The sequence below is a fragment of the Myodes glareolus genome, chromosome 20, assembly GCF_982192425.1.
Source record: "Myodes glareolus chromosome 20, mMyoGla1.1, whole genome shotgun sequence".
Taxonomy (NCBI): domain Eukaryota; kingdom Metazoa; phylum Chordata; class Mammalia; order Rodentia; family Cricetidae; genus Myodes; species Myodes glareolus.
Window position 1 is genome coordinate 6,786,353 of NC_142045.1, and position 22,010 is coordinate 6,808,362.

A 22,010-nucleotide genomic window follows, 5' to 3' on the forward strand; every position below is an offset into this window, starting at 1 on the left:
TCAGTCTTAAACCCAGGTCTGTTTCTGAAGAGTCAGCTTGAGCCTGCCAGAACTCTGAAACGCACCCCCACTCTGGCTGTAGCTCCCTGGTTAGAATATTTTTTTAATATTTCTTTGTGAAAGCTGAATATATTTTAATTAATATTACATTAATATCACATTAATTAATTAAATCACTTTAATACTCAGCTACAAATTAATTAGAGAAAATTAGCATTTGGTTGAAAATGATTTTGCAAAGACTTTATTGCTCTGAGAGAGAGGGCGAGTAGTCCATGGATTTAGTCATGGGGACATCCTCCTCCGACCCCTCTCTGTATGTATCAGAGGCAGTGCAGAGTCCGTGGTCACGGGGTTTCATCCCTACCGCGGGAAAGAAAAAAGACAATGCATTTTCAGGGTACTTATGGAAGCTTAGGCTATTCTTTTGCTAATCTATTTCTCTGTAACTTAATGTCTATGCTCTTCTCATTCATCCTTAGGTACCAAAGGAAGAAATAAAGGAGAATTCACAAACCTTCAGGGTGTAGCTGCATCTACGAGTGGAAAGATATTAATTGCAGATAGTAATAACCAGTGCGTGCAGGTATAGCCTCCGTGTGTTCCTCTGACTGCTCGTGCTGGCTAGAGACGGGTGGTGTGTGCTTCTCTGTGTGAGAGTCCGTGTGTTCCTCTGACTGCTCGTGCTGGCTAGAGACGGGTGTGTGCTTCTCTGTGTGAGAGTCCGTGTGTTCCTCTGACTGCTCGTGCTGGCTAGAGACGGGTGTGTGCTTCTCTGTGTGAGAGTCCGTGTGTTCCTCTGACTGCTCGTGCTGGCTAGAGACGGGTGTGTGCTTCTCTGTGTGAGAGTCCAGATAAATGGTGTGGGGCAGAAACAAAAGGAATATGTAGCCTTTTGTTTTTGTTTGTTTTAATTTTGTTTTCTTGTGTATACATGTGTGCATGCGTGTGTGTGTGTGTGTGTGTGTGTGTGTGTGTGTGTGCGTGCGTGTGTGTGTGTGTGTGTGTGTGTGTGTATGGGGAGCTTTCTTAAACAGCACTGGCATGTTCTGATGTACAGTGTATCTGACAAATGCCTTTTCTTGCTCCACGGATTTTTGTGCTAGTTCAGATTCTAATGAATCTAAATTCATTGCATAGATATTTTCCAATGATGGACAATTCAAAAGCCGCTTTGGCATCCGAGGACGATCACCTGGACAGCTCCAGCGGCCCACAGGGGTAGCCGTGCACCCCAGTGGGGACATCATCATCGCAGATTATGATAACAAGTGGGTTAGCATTTTCTCCAACGACGGAAAGTTTAAGGTAAGAGTGACCACCGGTTGGCCCCCTAAATAGTAGAAAGAGCAAAAAAAATGGCATTAAATTATGTTTTTCTTTGTTTAAATCCAACCCAATATTCCATAATTATTCATAGGAGTCATCAACTCAGTTTTACAAGATGAGAGTAGCTGTGATAATTTTATAAACTTGCTTTCTCTCACATACATATGCACACATTCATACGAATACACACATACATGTGCACATACATACATATATATGCATATAGATGCACATACATGCATACACACATGGCTCAGTGGTTAAGAGGACTGGCTTCTCTTCCAGAGGTCCTGAGTTCAAATCCCAGAAACCGCATTGTGGCTCACAACCATCTGTAATGAGATCTGGCGCCCTCTTCTGGCTTGCGGGCATACATGGAGACAGAATGTAGTAGACGTAATAAATAAATAAATAAACATACTTACTGGAAAACTATATTGGTTACCTCAGTTTGATTTCAGAAGAAAAGAAGTCTCCTGCAAAGGGCTATAAAATAGCAGTTTGTGGTTCTCAATTTCTAAACTGTTACAAAGTACTTTTACTTTCTCAGGTCTATAGTAGAAGACACAGGAGAAACAACTTTATAGTGTACATTTCTCACCTTTAAAACACAGACACATTGAAGGAAAAAAGCCTAATGTTCAAGGAATGTCAGTCATACATTATTTGTTATAACCTGAAAACACAAGACTAAAGAATGTCACATAAACTAGGAAGGAAAAGAAAATGGAGGCTGTACAGCAATGAAGCCAGTTCCCCCACACCCTGGGATCCTGTCATGTGATGTGCGCTACTGCCTAGGGATGGAGCCAGTTCCCCTACACCCTGGGATCCTCTCGTGTTATGTACGATGCCCTTCTAGCCCCTTTTTGCAAAATGTAAACATGGTGTCTCTGTTAGTCAGCTCTTTATTGCTGAGACACATTGTCTAAGAAAATCGACTTAGGAAATATTTAGTTTGGTCCACAGTTTTTCAGGTCTTCAGTCCACTGTCACTTAGCTCATGTGCCTCAGTCCTGTGGTGAAGTGAAACACACGATGGAGGGAATCGCTGACCTCATGGTAGCAGGAAAGTAGAGGGAAGAGGAAGCCATCAGGCTCCAAGGCCTCCTTCAGGGATATGCCCTAGTGACCTCCCTTCCTTCCCATTCTGGAATCTTGAAAGCGGATCTCACTCAGTCTCTGATTGAAAGCATTTGAAGTCTCTGGGTTGTCCTGGTCATCTCATGATATTTACAAGATGATATTTATGAAATGAGTGACATGTATTCTTACTCTTAGATTAGAGGCTTTGTTTTATGTGAGGTGATACTTTTTCAACCTGTGGAAATAAAGGATTGTCTCCTTTAATACTGCATTACTGCACATGGGTCTCCAGGAGACCCTGAACTTTTTGTTCTGCTAGAAACCGCTCCGTATCATGGTCCTGTGTCCAGAAAGTTCTCTCGTCTTCCTGTATCTCCCAACACCCAAATACGATGGCTCTGCTAGGAACATGAAGAAAACTGATAGCTTTCATCTCAGAAGTCCTCGTTCAGAGAAATCTACTTATATCTTGTTTCTCATACTCTAGCAAAACGGTTTGGGGAGCCCATGCTGCAGTAGCTTCTGAAAGCTGAGCTTTGCTAGCTAAGAGAAAGGGATTCCCTGACGGAGTAGTTTCACGTTCATGACTTGATATTTCAGTACTTGTAGTAAATATTTGGAAGAGCAGGTTTAAAACTGGGTGCTGCTGGCAGTCAGTGCAGTCAACTCTGTAAAACACTTGTGCCCCCTAGAGGACAGGGGTAGGGATGTTCCCTACTGCAGCAAGAGCCTCTTTAGGACAGATGTTGATTAGAACCCATTAAGGTAAACAAACAGCACAAAGAAAGCACCTGAGTACTGTAAAAAAAAAAATCACCCAAAAAACATGACATGCACAATGCAACATAAGAAGGTGATTCTGTTACCTGTGACAGCACAGGTGGAGCTAGAGGGAATTGTGTGTGGTGGTTTTGAATGAGAATAGCCCAAATAGTCTAATGTATTTGAATGTCTGGCTCCCAGTTGCTAGAACTGGCTGGGAAGGATTAGAAGGCACAGCCTTGTTGAGGAAGGTATTTCACAGGGGTGGGCTTTGAGATTTCAAAAGCCCACATCGTCCCAGTTAGCACTTGCTCTCCCTTGTGGCTCTCAGCTGATGCTCCAGAGTCATGCTTCCCTGCCTTCTGCCATGCTTGCCACCATGATGGTCATGACCTCACCCTCTGAAACTGTAAACTGATGTGGGATGCTCTTCTGTATATGTGGGTTGCTTTTATTGGTTGATGAATAAAGCTTTTTTGGCCAATGAGAGAGAGGAAAGTTTACCAAGATGTGCAGGCTACAATGTAGCATCCAGACTCAGACGTGCAGGCTACAATGTAGCATACAATGAAGTATCCAGACCCAGATGTGCAGGCTACAATGAAGTATCCAGACCCAGATACAATGTCGTATCCAGAGATGATTAATTTTGCTTTTTTAATGGGACTTGGTGAAATCAACAGAGTAACTGATTTGCCTTCTACCACAGCACAGTTATTGTATTTATTCCTAATTATCTCAGATGTGTAGCATCTTATTGCATCTGTCTTGTAGTGTAATGTTTATCACTCTCTGCCTCCTTTACTGTTTTTTCTTTCATCTTCCCTCATGGCTTATACCGTCCAGCCCATCTGGGAGTCTCTGGCAATCAGAAATGAGCACAAATCTGGTGACCTTTATGGCTACTGTGTTCCAAAATGTCTTAGCTTTTCCCTCTTGAATTTGCAAGCTGTTTGTTTAGTGCTCTCATTTGGCTGTCTAATGACAAACTCTGAACTATGTTTCTTACTGTTCTAAGATGACAAGGAAGCACAGTGAGGCGAAACACATGGCTTCTTATTCAGCTTTGCAGAGTTTAGTGCAGCTGAACTGGAAACAACAGGAGGAGGTGGAGGAGTGGGACGTTTGATTTCAGCTTTGAGTTGAGTTGTCGATCTGTCCAGTCGGCATCCTATGGTGGAACTAAGATAATCCTCTGGCTTCTGTTTTCATTCTAGCTAATTATCCACTTGCTATTATATGGTTGAGTCACTCTGAGTAACTACTGCTGTCTGTAATGTTAAGTAGTAGTCATATTAGGCAGTAACGAACAGGGTGCCAGATCCTTTTGATCTGGCATGATACCTTCCTTTCAGACTTGAAAGCACATGAACGATTGCCTTCCATGCCATTATGTTAGAGCCTCTTTGATCCTCAGGCTTCATTGCAGTATCAGAATCAAACTTACACAAGCAGTTCCCTGGCCTAAGATGAAATGTTTCCTTCCAAAACTCTTGTGCCTCTCTGCTCTAACGAGGTCACATCTGAATCTCTGTCATTTGTAAACTTGGAAGAACAAAGCCTCCCGTGAGAAGTCCTGCCTGGAGAAAGCTCCATTGCTGTATCGGGAAATGAAAAAGATATACATGGAGGCTGGAGAGACAGTGATGAAGAGGCAGTGGATGAAGCACTTGTTGTTCTTGCAGAGACCCCAGCACCAACATGTGTTGTAACTGTGGTTCCGGGGGCTCTGATGCCTTCTTCTGACCTCTGAGGTCACTAACCACACACATCATGCACTGGCATGCATGTAGGGAGAACACTCATACACATAAATAAAATAAATAAATTAAACACACTAAAGCCTTCACCTGGGGCTCACAGATTTTTATCAGGTAGTGCTAAAATAGAGAAGAAAGGACGCTGGAGCAGAACATAGGAAATGTAATTGGTGGGGATTGATTTTTAATTTAAAAGACACTGCAAATAGGTTTTAAAAACTTGTGTCCCAAAAAGTCTAAAATAAGAAGTAAGAGTGTAGTAAGGAGGCCGCTTGTTGGTTCCCAGTTGCTCATAGCCAAAATAATCACACAGAAACTGTATTAATTAAACCACTGCTTGTCCCATTAGCTCTAGCTTCTTGTTGGCTATCTTAATTTAACCCATCTCCATTAATCTATGCATCACCACAATGTCGTGGCCTACCAGCAAAGTTTCAGTGCATCTGTCTCCGGCAGAAGCTCCATGGCTTCTCACTAACTCCTCCTCCTTTCTCCCAGCATTCAGTTTAGTTTTCCTCACCTACCTCTATTCCCCACATAGGCCTAAGACAGTTTCTTTATTAACCGATGATATTCACAGCATACAGAGGGGAATCCCACATCATAAGAGTTCCTCTTGCCTTCACTGACCCTACTTTTTAGGCTGCAGCCTCTGGTGTCTGACTTTTCTTCTCAGAAGTCCAGTCTCCATGTGGGGTTGGTTCCAGGATGCCCCTGAACTCCAAGACCCAAGATTGTTCAAGGTTTCTCCTACAAAATGATGCAGTTTGCGATTCACACCTATATACTTAATCATCTCTAGATTACTTACACCTGATACAATGCAAGTACCTTGTAGATATTTATTGTGTTGCATTGTCTAGGGAATTGTAACAAGAAAAAAGTCTGCATATGTTCAGTAGGGATACAAGCGGGGTCCCCCCCCCAATATCTTTGTTATGAGGTTGGCTGAATGTCATCTTTCATTGACCTATGGAGATCTTGTCTGCTGGACCTGGGATATGAGGGTCTGAAAGAACGGGGCAAACTACAATCTAATGCTGTATAGACCGCCTCACTTTGATTTCAGTAGATTTTTATACATGAATAAAACAAAGCAAACAATGTTCCAAAGAAGGTTGCTTGAGTTCACAGAAGCATGATCAGAAAAATAGCCAGGCTATGGTGGTGCATGCCACCTTTGATCCCAGCACTCAGGAAGGCAAAGGTAGGCAGATCTCTGTGGGTTCGAGGCCAACCTGGTCTACAGGGTGAGTTCCAGGACCGCCCAGAGATACACAGAGAAACTCTGTCTTGAAAAACCAAAAGAAAAAAGAAAGGAAGAAAAACATGTAAATAAACACCTTTAAGCACATCGTAAATATTAACAGAGCAGCTCTTTCCTAGAACTTTCTCAGGACAGAGCAGTTTAAACACAATTGCCTGGCGTGTTCTATACATTATATCTGGGAAAGCACTGAAGCCAGGCAGAAGGCCAGATCCAGATCCAGGGTCCACTGACCAGGTCGGGTTCTGTAACTGTGTTCTGATATCCAACAAGAATCAACATTTCGGGGGCTGGAGAGATGGCTCAGTGGTTAAGAGCATTGCCTGCTCTTCCAAAGGTCCTGAGTTCAATTCCCAGCAACCACATGGTGGCTCACAACCATCTGGAATGAGGCCTGGTGCCCTCTTCTGGCCTGCAGGCATACACACAGACAGACAGAACACTGTATACATAATAAAAATAAATATATATTTAAAAGAATCAACATGTCTTATAAACTGAATGTAAATGTTTGTCACAGAAGATGCAAAATCCCGTCCAAGAGCAATCCAGGGTACAAAATGCACCTGAGAGCCAAGGCCTTGGGTCTCTTTCTCTGAAGCCTCTCTCATGATTCCCTAAGGCATCATTCACCATGGCTCATTCTTTTGACAGTGTTCCAACAGTTAAATCTATAAACAGGGGACTGTAGAGATGGCTCAGTGGTTAAGAGCATTGCCTGCTCTTCCAAAGGTCCTGAGTTCAATTCCCGGCAACCACATGGTGGCTCACAACCATCTGTAATGAGGTCTGATGCCCACTTCTGGCCTGCAGATGTACACACAGACAGAATATTGTATACATAATAAATAAATATAAAAAATCTGTAAACAGTTAAATATGGAAGCATATGGTTGAGAAGAAATAATGGCTTGCTACCCCTTATTAAACACTGTGAAAATGAGACGATTTAGTCACGATTGGGCAGCTGGAGAGAAGGCTCAGTCTGTAAAGTACTGGCTATGTAAGCATGGTAACCTGAGTTTTATCCCCAAAGCACATTCTAAAAAAAATGCCGGGTGGTAATATGTGCTGTTAAGGCTAAGAAGGGAAGATCCCAGGGGATCCCTGGCCTGCCTACGTGCCTGGTTTGCAAGCTGGAAGCCAATGAGAGACTCTGCCTGAAAACACGAGGTATGTGTCTCCTGGTGAACAACAGCCAAAGTTGACCTCTGGCTTCCAAACACACCTACCACACACATACATTTACCTTCCCACATAATACATTCACACACGCAAATAGTACGTTAGCTTATAAATAATTCTAGACTTTTGTTTTTGAATGTGGTAAACAAATATGTGTCAAGTACTACTTATATGTCAGTAAGTGCGGGCGGCTTTGAGCAGCAGACAGTGCTAGTTGGGACAGATGTGACTTCCAACCATGTAGAACTCAAGTCTAAGAAGGTTTAATGGCACCTGCCTGAGATTTTAGTGCTGAGTGTGACATATAACAGGAGTGGTGATGGTCTCCATTTGATAACTGTTTGCTTTGGTTACACTGAATCTTTGACATTATTTTATTTATCATTTGCTCCTAAAAATAACATGGGATGTTATTAAAGTTGCTTCTTAAAACATTTTAGAAAAAAAATATAAGGAATCTTAAAGAGAAAGAGTGAATCTGTGAGTGCGACTTCAGATGTGCTTACACAAGCGGCAGGGGTAAGGTGTCTTTCTCTAGCCCTGCGGTCTTTCATCAAGTGTCCCTTCAGAAGGGCACTGTAGCCCAATTTTGGTGGCAAAACTTTCTTAAGAATAAGGTTTTATATAGATGCCAGTAGTAGATGCTGAATGTGGCAGAGCCAGTTTTCTGGGACACAGATACCGTTGTTCCATGAGGTACCCAGAACATTCCAGCAAATGACTTTCTAAGCAACTCCCTGGCTTCAGGTTGGTTCTGTAACACTTTGGACATCGATGTCTATACTCAGTTTCTGGATTTGTTTCCAACAGACAAAAATCGGATCAGGAAAGCTGATGGGACCCAAAGGAGTTTCTGTGGACCGCAACGGGCACATTATTGTGGTGGACAACAAGGCTTGCTGCGTGTTCATCTTCCAGCCGAACGGGAAGATAGTCACCAGGTTTGGTAGCCGAGGAAATGGCGACAGGCAGTTTGCAGGTACACTTGACGGTAATATGTAAACCTCCTCTTTTCTGCTTCTTCTGCTCACGTTTGCATGCCTGAGCATGTTGAAGGTGCCCCGTCCCCAGTGTGCGTGCTGGCTTTGGGGGACAGTGTGGGGGTGGGAGCAAAGCAGAAGCCATGGCGGCACTTCGCAGTTGTCCTGAGAAGGCTCGCTTGAAAGGGCAACCTTTGTATGGTTTTTACCGACGGCTCACACAGCAGACATCAGGTTTTCAAATACGCACATTAAGTAAAGCAGTACCTTAGAAAATAAAATAGTTTTTTTTTTTAACAATCCCACAAGTGTGAAGAGCCATGAGTGACTGTTTCCCATGGACGCAGTTTTGTTAAGGAGCCTGGGGAAGGGGTGTAGCTCACCTTCGTAAGTTACTATACGAGAACAGGGATGTAGAGCATTTGCTTGGTGCAGGGAAGGCAATCATCTGCTTTACTCTGTTATCACAAGCTTGCTGGGATGCACACATCTGCAGGAAAAGGCTCAGCACAGTCCCTTGGTTTCCTTTTCAAAGGTTGCTTGCGGGGATTTAACGTTATCTGGCATCTTCTTTCTCTATGGTTATTCTCTCGTTCTTTGTCTGGCCCAGATTCTCAACAGTCACTCAGTGCTATAGAATGCAGGGCTTCTGCTCAGTCTTTTCAGTAGAAAAATCATGCTTTGGAGCCTCTTCCCAGAGTCGAGAATGACGGTGCTCTCTTTGTAGGACTCCATCACCTCTGCTTAGAAAAAAGGAAGAGGTAGTGGGTGTGGCTTAGAGGGGTGGTACAGAGAAAGGCCAGGACTCCCCTCTTCTGTGTGTGCTGGGGGAGAGGCCAGATCACACAGCCCCAAGTTTATAAAGGGCAGAATTCAGCTTGTCTGGAGCTAGATGTCTGGCTGAGTGAGTGTCCGTGAGCTGGGCCTCTGGTTCTTTGCCCTTTCTTCATTAATTAAGTCAACATGTTACCTGTGTGCAGTGTGGTGGTGTGTACTGTGTTACCTGTGTGCTGTGTGGTGGTGTGTGCTGTGTTACCCATGTGCAGTGTGGCATTGCGTGTGCCTGTGTTGCCTGTGTGTTGTGCGGTGGTGAGTGCTGTGTTGCCCGTGTACTGTGTGGCGGTGTGTGCTGTGTGGTGGTGAGTGCTGTGTGGTGATGTGTGCTGTGTTACCCGTGTGCTGTGTGGTGGTGTGTGCTGTGTGGTGGTGTGTGCTGTGTGGTGGTGTGTGCTGTGTGGTGGTGTGTGCTGTGTTGCCTGTGTGTTGTGCGGTGGTGAGTGCTGTGTTGCCCATGTACTGTGTGGTGGTGTGTGCTGTGTTACCCGTGTACTGTGTGGTGGTGTGTGCTGTGTGGTGGTGAGTGCTGTGTGGTGGTGTGTGCTGTGTTACCCGTGTACTGTGTGGTGGTGTGTGCTGTGTGCTGGTGAGTGCTGTGTGGTGGTGTGTGCTGTGTTACCCGTGTGCTGTGTGGTGGTGTGTGCTGTGTTACCCGTGTGCTATGTTGCATGCATCACCACCATTGGGACCCTCATGCATTCTCCCCCTCATTTTGTTGCAGGTCCCCATTTCGCGGCTGTGAATAGCAATAACGAGATCATCGTTACAGATTTCCATAATCATTCCGTCAAGGTACAATCAGCACACCCGTTGCTAGCTCTGAACTGCTTTTGCAGAGAAAGTGGTCTGGTTGGAAATAACACACGGCACTGGTACAGACTCTCAGAACTCGGTGGGCAGTCACAGGGATCTGACTTCCGCTTCAGCGGGAAGGTTTTTACATGGCCTTTCGTACTTGGGAGAGTCGGGCGAGAATAAAATGCGATGGCCGTCAGTTTCTTAGTTGGAAACTGGGGTATTGTGAGCATGATTAAAGATTTTGTAAAGCAGTTGCTTGGACATAGGAACAGAAATTTCTGGAGCTTCCTTGCTGCTATAAGTCACTGTTTAGATCGGCTGCCTTTAAAAGTGAGGTTGTTAGAACCCTGCTCTGATAGCTGTTGCAAGGAACTCATGGGTTTTGTTTCCCATGTTACAGCTGTTAGTAGTATCAGGTGATTCTTGCTTAGTAAACGTAAAAACTGTAAGTCATTGTTAATGAGTACTCTACTAGAGTTGGGCTCTCTTTCTTCCTTCCTTCCTTCCTTCCTTCCTTCCTTCCTTTCTTTTTTTCTTTCTTTCTTTCTTTCTTCCAAAGCTACCTGCTACACAGCGTTATTCAGGGATATGTTGTAAGACCCCTAGCAGATACCAAGTCACAAATAGCCACAAATAATCCAGATTCTATAGATGCTATGTTTTCTCCTGCATACATACTTAACAATAAAGTTTAATTCCTAAAAACGACACTAAAAGCAGTCATATCAGCCTTCTGTCGCTGTGTTAAAATGCTGGAGAATAACAACTCCAAGCAAAGCTTTCTTTTTGTTTGCAGTCTCAGGGTTTTGGTCATAATTACTTGCAGAAACAAAGAGAAAGAGAGGCTGAGACAGAACCTGGGGATGAGCTATTCTTCCAAGAACACGCCTTGGTGACGGTGACTACTTCATCCAGACATGTTACGCTGCCTTCAGTCTCAGCCACCTGCTACTAGTCCGTTCAGTAACGAGCTCGTCTAAAGGGCATGGTTGATTGGTAGTTAAAAATTAACCAGACTAGCTTAATATAAAAGATTTAGCTTTAATGAACAGAAGAAAGGAAAACTTACAAAACCAGGGTTCCAGTGATCCAGGAACGCAGGGGGCAAAGAGGAAGAGGCAAGCACACCTGGATCTTTTATTTGTTTTGTGTGGCCACAGGGGGACACACCCTAAGCAGAATGTGATTGGCTGAAGTTCCCCATCACCAATCAGTAAATCAATCCATTGATGAGGTCAGAGCCTTAGAACCCACTCACAACTCAGAAAGTCCACCTCTGAGCATCCCTGTATTTGGGGCCCGGACCTTCAACACATGTAACCATGAAGACACATTTCAGATCCAAAGGCAGTGATTAACCGTGGTAACTAATTATCAAATGGAGCAATTGTAACAGTGTCCTGCTGCAGGTGTTACTTGTAACTGTGCCTTTTCTTCTGGAATTCCCCACTTACTTTCCTGCCGCGGTTACAGGCAGCTAGGACCGAGGAAAGTAAAACGCAGAGGAGCTTAGATACTGCAAGGATTTTGTTTTAATCCTGAGACAACTAAGCCAGGTAGGCACAGTGGGCATACTTGTGATTCCCAGTGCTCGCAAGGCCAAGGTAGAGGTGTTGGCAGGAGCAGGAAGGATCGGAGACTTGAGGCTAGCCTTGACTACATACTGAGACCTTCTCTTCAATGAATATAAAAAAATAGTCAAACAGCAGAAATAAAATATTCTTTATTCCAATATGAAGTAGATGCACCTATGCTGAGAAAAATATACTGGTTTAAAAAAGTAAGCAAGGACCAAGGACCACCAAGAGCTTGTGTAGGAATTAATAAAGGAAGGGGCAGAGAATAGCAGTCTCCAGAAGCACAAACACGTGCCCGTTGGCATCTAAAGTGGCAGCGCTGTGTAAAAATGGCCATGTGACTAAGAAAAAAAAAGCCTTTTAAATACTTCCTCCTTTTCCTATTCTTTCCTTCCTCCTTCTACTCCCCTTCTCTTTTCCTTCCTTCTTTTCTCTTTTCTTATTGCTGAAAATAAAACTCAGACTTCTGTACGAGGTGGGCAGGGGCTGTGCCACTTAGCTGCACCTGCTGCACACCCAGCCTACCCTGGCACTGGTAACCTAGCGTATTAGCAAGGGCTCACTGTGCTTGTCTCTGAGGCGTCACAGAGGACTCAAAGGTATCCTCCAGTCAGATCTGTGCTCAGGGCTGTGAGCCTCTGAGGCCCACAAGTGAGCGACACTTACTTTAAAGGTGCCCCAACCATAATGCTTCTTGATGTGTAAGTTCATACTTCTCATACATCTAAGCATCACCATAACGGACATTTAAAAAGACATCCCAGGAGTATTTCAGAGACATTAAATATCATTTGAAACATCAAGATAAAAATTTCCACTATAGTATTCTCATTAAATACATTAAGTGTATTCAATGCTGTCACTAGAATTTTCATTCCAAAGCCTGTAACTGATATTTGATATGTATAGTGTATCACTAGTAATAAGAACATTCAGTAGAGCCGGGTGTGTGTGGTGGTGCAACCTTTTTAATCCCAGCACTTGGGAAGCAGAGATAGGAGGATCTCTGAGTTTGAGTCCAGCCTGGTCTACAGAGTGAGTTCTAGGACAGTCAAGGATAGTACCCAGAGAAACCATGTCTTGAACTCCCTGTCCCTGCCCCCAAAAAAACTACACACACACACAAGAACATTCAGGAACATGCAGTAAAACACAGTAACTGTCTGATAAATCACAGCAGGTTTCAGAGACATTTCCGTAAGAGTTCTTAATTCTGCACTTAGAATAACTTCTGTTGCTTCTTTGGTTCCTTTTTTTAAATTTTTTTTATTTTTTATTTTATTTATTTATTTATTTTTATTTTTTATTTACTTTTAAAATTTTTTTAATGTATGAGCGATCTGTCTGCAGGCCAGAAGAGGACACAGGTGGTCGTGAGCCACTCTGTGGGTGCTGGGAATTGAACTCAGATCTTCTAGAAGCGCAGCCAGTGCTCTTAACCTCTGAGCCACCTCTCTAGCCCTGCCTCTATTGGTTCTAATCATGGTGGCCTTAGAATTTATACCTAAAATTTAAATTTCTCCGTTTTAGCTAAAGTACCTTCTGAAGCAAATAAAACAGTCCTTGTCTGTCCTTGGCCCACAGCCACTGTATATTTTTGCACACATTGACACACACAAGTGCATTCTAAGTATGGCATTCAGCCCTCTTGTTCTTATGGTGTTGATACAGTAAAATGATAATAAATCATGAATATTTGGCTTAACAAAATCCTGATCCAAACTGAATGACAATCCACCCTGTAGAGAGGTAGTCTCTATTCCTGAAATTTTCTTTATTCAGTAAATAAAGCTACTTATTTGAAGATAGAATAACATTTAGTATTTTTTTTAAAAAAAAATCAGCTCTCTTTATAACATCTTATATTTTATAATGTTTTGTAATTTTAAAAAAATTAAGACAGGTATTTCATTTTATAATCGGTTGTAAATAGCAGAAAAAAGAAGAGTAATAAATAAACTATATTACATCTAATTTGGCAATCACAGTGACGGGAGTCTAGTCTGTAGGCCACTTTTCTAGGCTTCTCAAGTCACAGGACTTGTTATAAAGAACTTGCTCAGACAGCTATTTTTTAAACAGTGTGGTTGGGTCAACTATTTGAAATAAAAGAGTCTTTCAATATTTTACACAGGTATTTAACCAGGAAGGAGAATTCATGCTGAAGTTCGGCTCGAACGGAGAAGGCAATGGGCAGTTTAACGCGCCGACAGGTGTAGCCGTGGATTCGAACGGAAACATCATTGTGGCGGACTGGGGCAACAGCAGGATCCAGGTAGTGCGGATGGCTGATACGGCTGACAGTTGGTTAGCTAATCAACTGTTGGGAGCCCCGGACACTAAGTGGAAAGCTAGACAGAAGGGGACATCATTAGCATAGAGTTCTCCAATGCAAAGGTCATTGATTTATTTAAATTTTCGGTTTGAATATTGCTTTCCTCAGACCCCTAAAGGGCTCACAGGTAGGATTCAAGAGAGTTATTGAAGAAAAGAATACTAATTGGGTGGTTTACTAATCTGAACATGAAGACTCATTTTCCTTTATTGTGAACACAGGCAGGAAGCAGTAATTTTAGTAAAACTTCTGACTGCCACTAAGAAAAACCACACACACATACCACACACACTACACACACACAAACACACACCACACACATACTACACACACACTCACACACACAAACGCACCACACACATATGCTCACACACACACACCCCCACACACACACCACATAAACACCACATACTACACACCACACACACTACACACCACACACACCACATAACTCACACACACACATCACACACATACTCACACCTCACACACTCACATACACTCACACACACCACACACCCTCATACACAGCACACACACCCCACACACACTACATTCACACACCCACATACACATGCACACGTGTGTTCACATCTCATCACAGTTGCTCCTGACACCCACACTACTGTTTACACACATGGCTCCAATCATTTCTTCTCATTCGCCGTGCCAGTGAAGAAGCGAACATCTGAAGCCATTCGTGGTGATGCTTGCCCAAAACCCAGCACATGGGGAAGAAAGATGAGCATCTCAGTTTGTCTTCATCTGTGTAGAGTTCAAGCCCGGCGTGACTGACTTCAAACCCAATATACACATGGTTATTCTATATATTACTATATAGAATTACTATATTGTAATTCTGCACTTTTTTCTTTTCTTTGAGACACAGTCTCACTATGTAGCCAAAGCTGAGTAAACTCCCTGTGTAATACACAGTTAAAAGGAAATAACTGAGACTAGCAATGTGATGTAGCATACTTTTATGTATACACATACACCACACACACACTACACACATACTCACACACACACTACATATACACTCACACACACACATACACACAGACACCACACACATACTCACACACACACTACATACACACTCACACACACACATACACACACACATACTCACACACACACCATACACATACCACACACATACACACACACTACATACACACTCACACACACACACACACACACACATTTGCTTAGTTACTCCAACAGAATCCCGTGTTGAGAGAGACATTCTGGGATGGAGATGTATGTCACTCAGTTGGCAGAATGCTTGTCTAGCGCGCCCGGAACCCTGAGTTCAATCCTCAGTTCTGAGTAAGCTGGACCTGGTAGCAGTCCCACGTCATCCTAGGTGGAAAGAGAAAGGTCAGCAGCTTAGTGTCATCCCTGAATACATGGCAAATCTGGGGCTAGCCTGGACTACGTGACACCCTGTCTCAAAAGAAAGAGTGACTCATGAGATCTATATCAGTGGTCTCATTGTGGTGGGTCAGAGGCTCTGAGACTTGAGAAGCCAGGAGCTAGGCGAGCTACAGAGGTCCACAGATACTGTTTGTGGACATCTACCTACCTACACTGCTTCTTAAAACTCAAAGTGGGCCCAACGAAATAGTCCAAAGACACCATCCTGGGAGCTTGTAAAACGTTAGGGGTTGATTTGTGCCTGTGATTCTCCTCATAGCACAGTCACATGGCCTTTCGTGGTCAGAGAGCATTGGGCTGTCGCCTTTTCAGATGGGCACACTGAACTACAGACTTCAGTTTTGTCATTGCTCACGTGACAGCCATAGTCATAAAAGATGTACAACCAACAAGTTCTACGCCCGCAACTCCGGGCATGGAGGGGGTAGGGGAGAAAAAAGACAAGCGTTAGTGGAGACAAGGGTTGTGTTTTACGGTCCTTGCGAGGACAGAATAGGTGGAATGAATGCGTGTCACAAGGGGAGTGATTACATGGCTTACGTGCCTCACATAGGGGAGTCCAGCCGTAGTCGTCTGTGTGTTGGAGAGACTGAGAGACTGGTAGCTTCCTCAGTCTAGCAGGCTGCTGCCTCAGTGGTCCCAATTTGGCAACGAGGGCCTAGAATCCAGCAGCAGTTCTCAACATGTGGGCTGAGACCTCTTGGATGTTCATGTGTTCATGTCACATATCCTGCATACCAGATACTTACAATTCATAACAGTAGCAAAACTACAGCTATGAAGTAGTAATGAAATAACTGTATGGTTGGGGGGGTCACCACAACATGAGGAACTATATTAAAGGGTCGCAGCATTAGGAAGACTGAGAAGCATTGGCCTACAGGATTCTGAGAGAGCCTCAGGTCTTCTTCAGCCTGTGCTGAATCCTAGCACCTGAGGGGCAGAGGCAGGAGGATCGCTGAGTCTGAGGCCAGTCTGGTTTACAGAGTGAGTTCCAAGACAGTCAAGGCTATGCTGAGAGAAACCTTGACTCAACAAACAAACAAACAAAGAAGCTGGATTCCCTTGTGAGCAAATGAAGGGACCAGCAGCAACAAAGGTGATACATTTACCAGGCAGGACAAAGGCTGTGGGCCAAAAGCAATAACTTCCCTCTCAGACCTCCGATGCCTGCACCACCACCAGGTGATGCTGCCCGTGCTGAGGGAGAATTACCCCGTCTTCCCCTAGCTAATCTTGTCAGGAAATACTTTCATGATGTTCCCAGAACCCATCTCATAGCTGTTTCCAGGTCCCACCAAATCAACAAACAAGGTTAACCATCGAATATCATGTGTGCAGCAGCCCAGACAAGCCCAGAAGATTCTTTAGATGCTTTTTAAATACATGTTCTGCATCGTATGTAACTTCCATGACGCTCCGATTTTATGTTTGTGCAGGTTTTTGATGGGAGTGGATCATTTTTGTCCTATATCAACACATCGGCTGACCCCCTCTATGGCCCCCAAGGCCTGGCCCTAACTTCAGACGGCCACGTCGTGGTTGCAGACTCTGGGAACCACTGTTTCAAGGTCTATCGGTACTTACAGTGACGGCTAGTGCCCTGCACTGAGGTCTTGCACTAGAAACTGGAACGGAGTTTTCCATGTGGGACCAGATTACCATGGGACTTTTCACACTAGGAAGAACCTTTGGTAAACTTTCCAAGGTTATTTCTGAATGTAACAATTTCCTTAAGAACTGCTTATCCAATTTCCATCATTCACTTTTAGCATTTAAAAAAAACCAATCTCTTCTATTGAATCTACACAAACTGCGAAGTTTTACACCTGGGAACTATGGCTCATAGGACAGGGATTTATGTAGTTAAACTAATTTTGCAAATCAGACATTAAAAAGAATTAGCGTATCTTTTGCCCAGTGAATGAATGGTAGCCTTTGCATTGAGCTTCCAAGAACAAAACTTGTAGTTACCTATTTTATTTAAATTCGGTCATGAGACCAAGGGACCTTCTAACCTCACTTTTACAGTAGATGTTATTACTCTGGTGACATTTTTGTTCTTTTTTGATTGTCAACAACCACATATAAATTACTTTAGAAAAATCTAAGGCTGTCTTGCAAGATCTTCCCAGCTCTGACTCAGGGTCCCCTTGAGTTGAGCCCATCAGAATCAATGCAAATTTCCCAACCTTTTGGGGTTTGATCAAAGATCTTTTCCATGTGTTCTCCTCACCTTCTCTTTCTACTCACCTTGCATCAGAAAATGAAATGCGTTTTCAGGAAAACCTGGAATTCCCGATGCTTTGGAAGGCATATGGCAAAAGCAAGTGGGGACCCTTTGGTTGTTAGCTTCAGATCAACACACTGGAAAGCAATCAGGAGAACTCACGTTCATGTGTTCACGTCTTTCCTCTTCCACATCATGGAAGCGAAAGCTTTACCTCCTGCAAAATGTCAGCACATGTAGTCGGACACCGGTGTCCTAGGACAGAGAGGCATAAACAGCCCTTTGGAGGACGGATGGTGTCAACCAAAGGCATGTGGTTGATTCACGATCTCCCCTTAGAGAGCAAGTGTTACCAAAGTTGTGTTGAGCATTACAGGTATGGGCATGTTATGGTTATTTATCATTGTCTAATGAACAGTAGAGGCGTTAAGGGACAAGTATACATGGTTAAGGTAAGATAGAATGTATTATATATATTATATATATAAACACATACGTATAGCCGAATGCTTGCTGTGTGGAAACAGGCAGCACTCCGAAAGACAGAAGCACCGCTCAGCCTTCCTTCAGCTCATTCCTCGGCTGCTGCAGTCTGAAGACATCCTGGAGGGGGCGCTCCAGCAGGCTGGTATGTTGCCGTTTTCCAGCATGGTGCTGACGCCTGACTTCCAGGTAGCAAACGGCTTTCTGTTTTCAAGACAAAGAGGAAGAAAAAAGAAAAAGGCATCTTTAAACGATGGGTTTGAGTTACCTTTCACCTACGTACAAATACATTTTGAGGAACGTTACCTGTCACGGATACTGTGAAATAAGACGAGGCATGTTTCCACTGTCGTTTGATTTTCTACTCAGTTCTGCCAAATAGGAAAGCCGTGTTTGATGCGTTTGATGATGACTTTGGGATTTCTCTCGTTGAAAGCACCTTAGATCCACACTTGGAGGAAACACTTCCCTTACAAGTATATGCTGGTGTTTATGGCTTATTATCTTAAAGTCCTAATGATCTCCATACAGGAGCGTTCAAAAATTTGGAAGGGAAATCTGGCTATGTCCAATGGTTTATTTAATTTATTTTGCCCAAATCAACATCTGGGGGAAAACACTTCATTTTCAGATTTACATTGGGTGTAGCTTAGTATTATTTCATCTCTGTGGGGTTTTAAAATAGCCAAGCCTGTCTGTGATAGACAGAAGATTAAATTCGTTTCAGAGTGATAAACTAAGATGGCTTCTGAATACCATGAAATATGCCTTTGACTTTATGTTTTGATTTTTTTTTTTTTTTTTTGGTGCGGGGCATGGACCCCATGGCCTCAGACATGTTAAGCAAGAGCTCTATACTAGGCTGTTCCTGCAGCCCATTCATTATGAATGTCAATATTTGTGTCTACAGACTTCCTACTAGGGGCCAGGGCATCTGGGCAATGGGATCTGAAAGACGCTTGAAAGAGACAGGCATCTCTGCCTCCTACTGCTTATATTCTGTAAGGGGGTTTCCGCTGTGCTGTTTATTAATAGTCTGCCTGCAGGATTATTTCTGGACTGTTTAAAAGAAACTTTTTTAAAAGAGGTGAATTAATTTTAGTTAATTTTCACAAGAAGAAAACAATTTTTTTTAAAAAAGAATTTTCCACAGACCCTTTTTTGTTGTTGTTGTTGCTGTTGTTTGTTTGTTTCTTAGAATGGAATCCAAGCCCCAGACATGCTAGGCACGTGCTCTACAACTGATGTGTGCCTTCAGATTGCAACTATTAATTTGAAAATGAATTTAATGAATGAGTTCTTTTTGTGCAACACTGAGATATTTGTGAACTGAGAAATTAACTCATAAACCAATCAGTCTCATATATAAAATATCTTATCAGGCTTGGCGTCTCAATAGGAAATAATACAAATTAAGGGTTTTTTAATTTATTTATTTTTTGTTGTTGTCTTTGGTTTTTTTTTGAGACAGGGTTTCTCTGTGCAATAGTCCTGGCTGTCCTGGAACTTGTCTTGCAGACCAGGTTGGCCTCGAACTCACTGAGATCCTCCTGTTCTGCCTCTCAAGTGCTGGGATCAAAAGTGTGGGATCAACCACCACCGCCACCCAGCTGAGGTTTTTTTTGTTTGTTTGTTTTGCTTTGTTTTGTTTTCTTAACACATGAATATTGGTACAAACTGGAATGAAAAAATAATTTAATTTAGATCTTTTCTGCCATCAGCTACTAAAGCCCATGCCGTGGGCACTGTAGGAAACACTACGTTCTACACTTGGCTATGTGTGTGCAGTTACTGTATTTCTTCATGGTAAGCATATTTTGGGGTGGGGGGGAGCGCTGCTGCTAAGATACAAATAGACAGGATCTAAATAAAATCTTGTCTCATCTGATGGGAATGGTTCCTGGTAAACCAAGAAGGATTTTTTTATAAATTAAGTGGCTTTGTTGGTTCTAGGCTACTGTGGTTGTTTATCTTTGTCCACTGTATAGAACGAGTCACACACTCATGATACATAGCACCGAGAACGTAAGCATTCAAATCTCCCTTGGGCACTAAGGGCAAAATACCTTCAGTTAGGTTTTATAAGTTAATGACAGTGTGTCTTCTCTCGTAAACCTCCCCTGCTGGACACGGGGTGGTAGGAAATCACCTGACCAACCAGAAGCACACTAACTGGGAAGCCTTTCTGACTGTTGGCCATTTTTTTTTGATGATGTGTAAGGTTTTGATGACACTGTAGTCTCCATGGCTAAACGAGCCCCTGAGTTTCCTGCACTTGATAAAACTGGAGGCAAAAAGTGTGCCTGGTCCATGCAGCTGCTGCACACCTGCTCCCACTCCATGTACAGGGTATGTATGTCCTCACGGGAATGAACTGGACTAACAGTACGCTACCAGGGTTAGCAGAATTGCTTTGGTAATACCTACAGAGGAAACGAGAGAGCAGATCAGCACCGGGCTATCTGTAGATCACGTCAAATGGGAAAAGTCTCTGTATGTCTGGACTCCACAGCATTCTCTCTGTTCACCAACCAGCTTCTGACAAGGGAAGAGGGAAGTTTTTGGTGAGTATCTTTAAAACAAGACCTCTTCAAGTAGGATACAATTGAAGCTTTCTGATGCAAACCTTAGCTGATCTCCCTTACAATGGAAAAGTCCTAATACTGTTACTTTCTGTAAGTGTTGCAGGGTCTTAAAATTTACAATTATTTTAATATTTTTGATAACTAGGAATCTAGCTTTGCCATAAAGGAAACTAAGTGCCCATTAAAAAATTTGTCTGGTATAAATAAATGCCCTTTTGGTTTTGCTTTAAATGACAGTGAGCTACACATCGCGACGCTAGTCTTCAAAAATGCTTTCCAATAATGAACCGTGTGGTAGTTGATCGTGGATCGTGTGGTCTGTCTGTGGAGAGTGTATGGCTGCTGCTCATTGATACCCTAGAAGAGATTAACAATCAGCTATGCTGTTCCAATGAATGTACAGCACTTCCATTAACGTTTGAAAGCAACACAGCCTTAACCTCGACGCTTTTGCTTTATGACATGGGGTATTGTGCCGTCGACTCAGTGTGCCCTCCCGACGTTCTTCATCATTCCCAACTGTGCAGCCTTCCAAGCCCGCGCACGAGTGTGAAGGTTGTTTGTTTCCTTTCTATTCCTATGAAGGTTTTGTACATTCCGCCTTTGCAGATCTGTCTCATACATTCTGTGTATAGAACACTGGTCTTGTGCTCTTTGTCATCAATGATATAACCTCCTCACATGTTCTTTCTATGAATCGAAATGCTGACTGCCTATTTAAACGGAAGATGGACGCTGTGCATCGGTGTGTTTGTATGTTCACAGCTACATACGTACCACAGTATTTTGGATGCTTTAGTCTAATAAAACTTTAAATTAATTCTGTCTTGAAACATAGGGGAAACGAGGTTCGCGTGTATAGCGTTACCATGCACAGAAATCTCAAATCGTTATAATAAAGCTTGTTTTCTCCACTTTCAGACTGAATATTCATTTAACAGATTGTTCCCTGTGTGGCGGGGGATGGGGACTGTCCTGTGCCGTGCAGAAGGCAGCAACACCTTGACTAAACTGTTGGGCTAGAGAAAAAGAAAAAGCTGACCACCGTTATTGTCGGTTGTGTTGCCGACTACCTGGTAGTATCTGGGGTATGTGTATGAAATTGGAGCTGGGGAAATCCTGACCCGATGGGCAGTGCATTTACTTAGAACGGCTGTCTTTATCATCTTCAAAGGATTTTAAGATAAGATGGCCTTTTCCTGGTCATGGCAGACACTACTATGGGTCAGTGACTCTAGAAGAACTTCACTACAAGTATTATTTCTTGGAACCAGGAATTTATTTACACAGAGTTCATCATAGTAAGCGTCTGTGTATTCTATCAAGCTCCGGGGTATACACTTCTAACCACAG

At 43.2% G+C, this 22,010-nt stretch overlaps 1 protein-coding gene and 1 long non-coding RNA gene across 6 annotated transcripts in view; one reads left to right on the forward strand and one right to left on the reverse strand.

Annotated features, from left to right (window-relative positions):
• The window catches only part of Trim2 (tripartite motif containing 2), a 139,019-nt gene extending 117,442 nt beyond the window's left edge, over positions 1-21,577 (forward strand). For all 5 annotated transcript variants that reach the window (XM_048424600.3, XM_085682525.2, XM_048424598.3 and 2 more), the window contains 6 exons: positions 483-586; positions 1,141-1,308; positions 8,200-8,368; positions 9,928-9,998; positions 13,716-13,856; positions 16,799-21,577. In XM_048424600.3, the coding sequence (XP_048280557.1) occupies positions 483-586; positions 1,141-1,308; positions 8,200-8,368; positions 9,928-9,998; positions 13,716-13,856; positions 16,799-16,951 (806 nt within the window). In that variant the 3' untranslated portion in view covers positions 16,952-21,577. The remainder of the gene's footprint in view (positions 1-482; positions 587-1,140; positions 1,309-8,199; positions 8,369-9,927; positions 9,999-13,715; positions 13,857-16,798) is intronic.
• On the reverse strand, positions 12,532-16,800 carry LOC146890109 (uncharacterized). The gene is made up of 2 exons (XR_014999385.2): positions 15,125-16,800; positions 12,532-13,932 (listed from the first exon to the last, which is right to left on the reverse strand). It is a non-coding gene; the product is annotated as an uncharacterized LOC146890109 (long non-coding RNA).
• Positions 21,578-22,010: the final 433 nt, after the last annotated feature.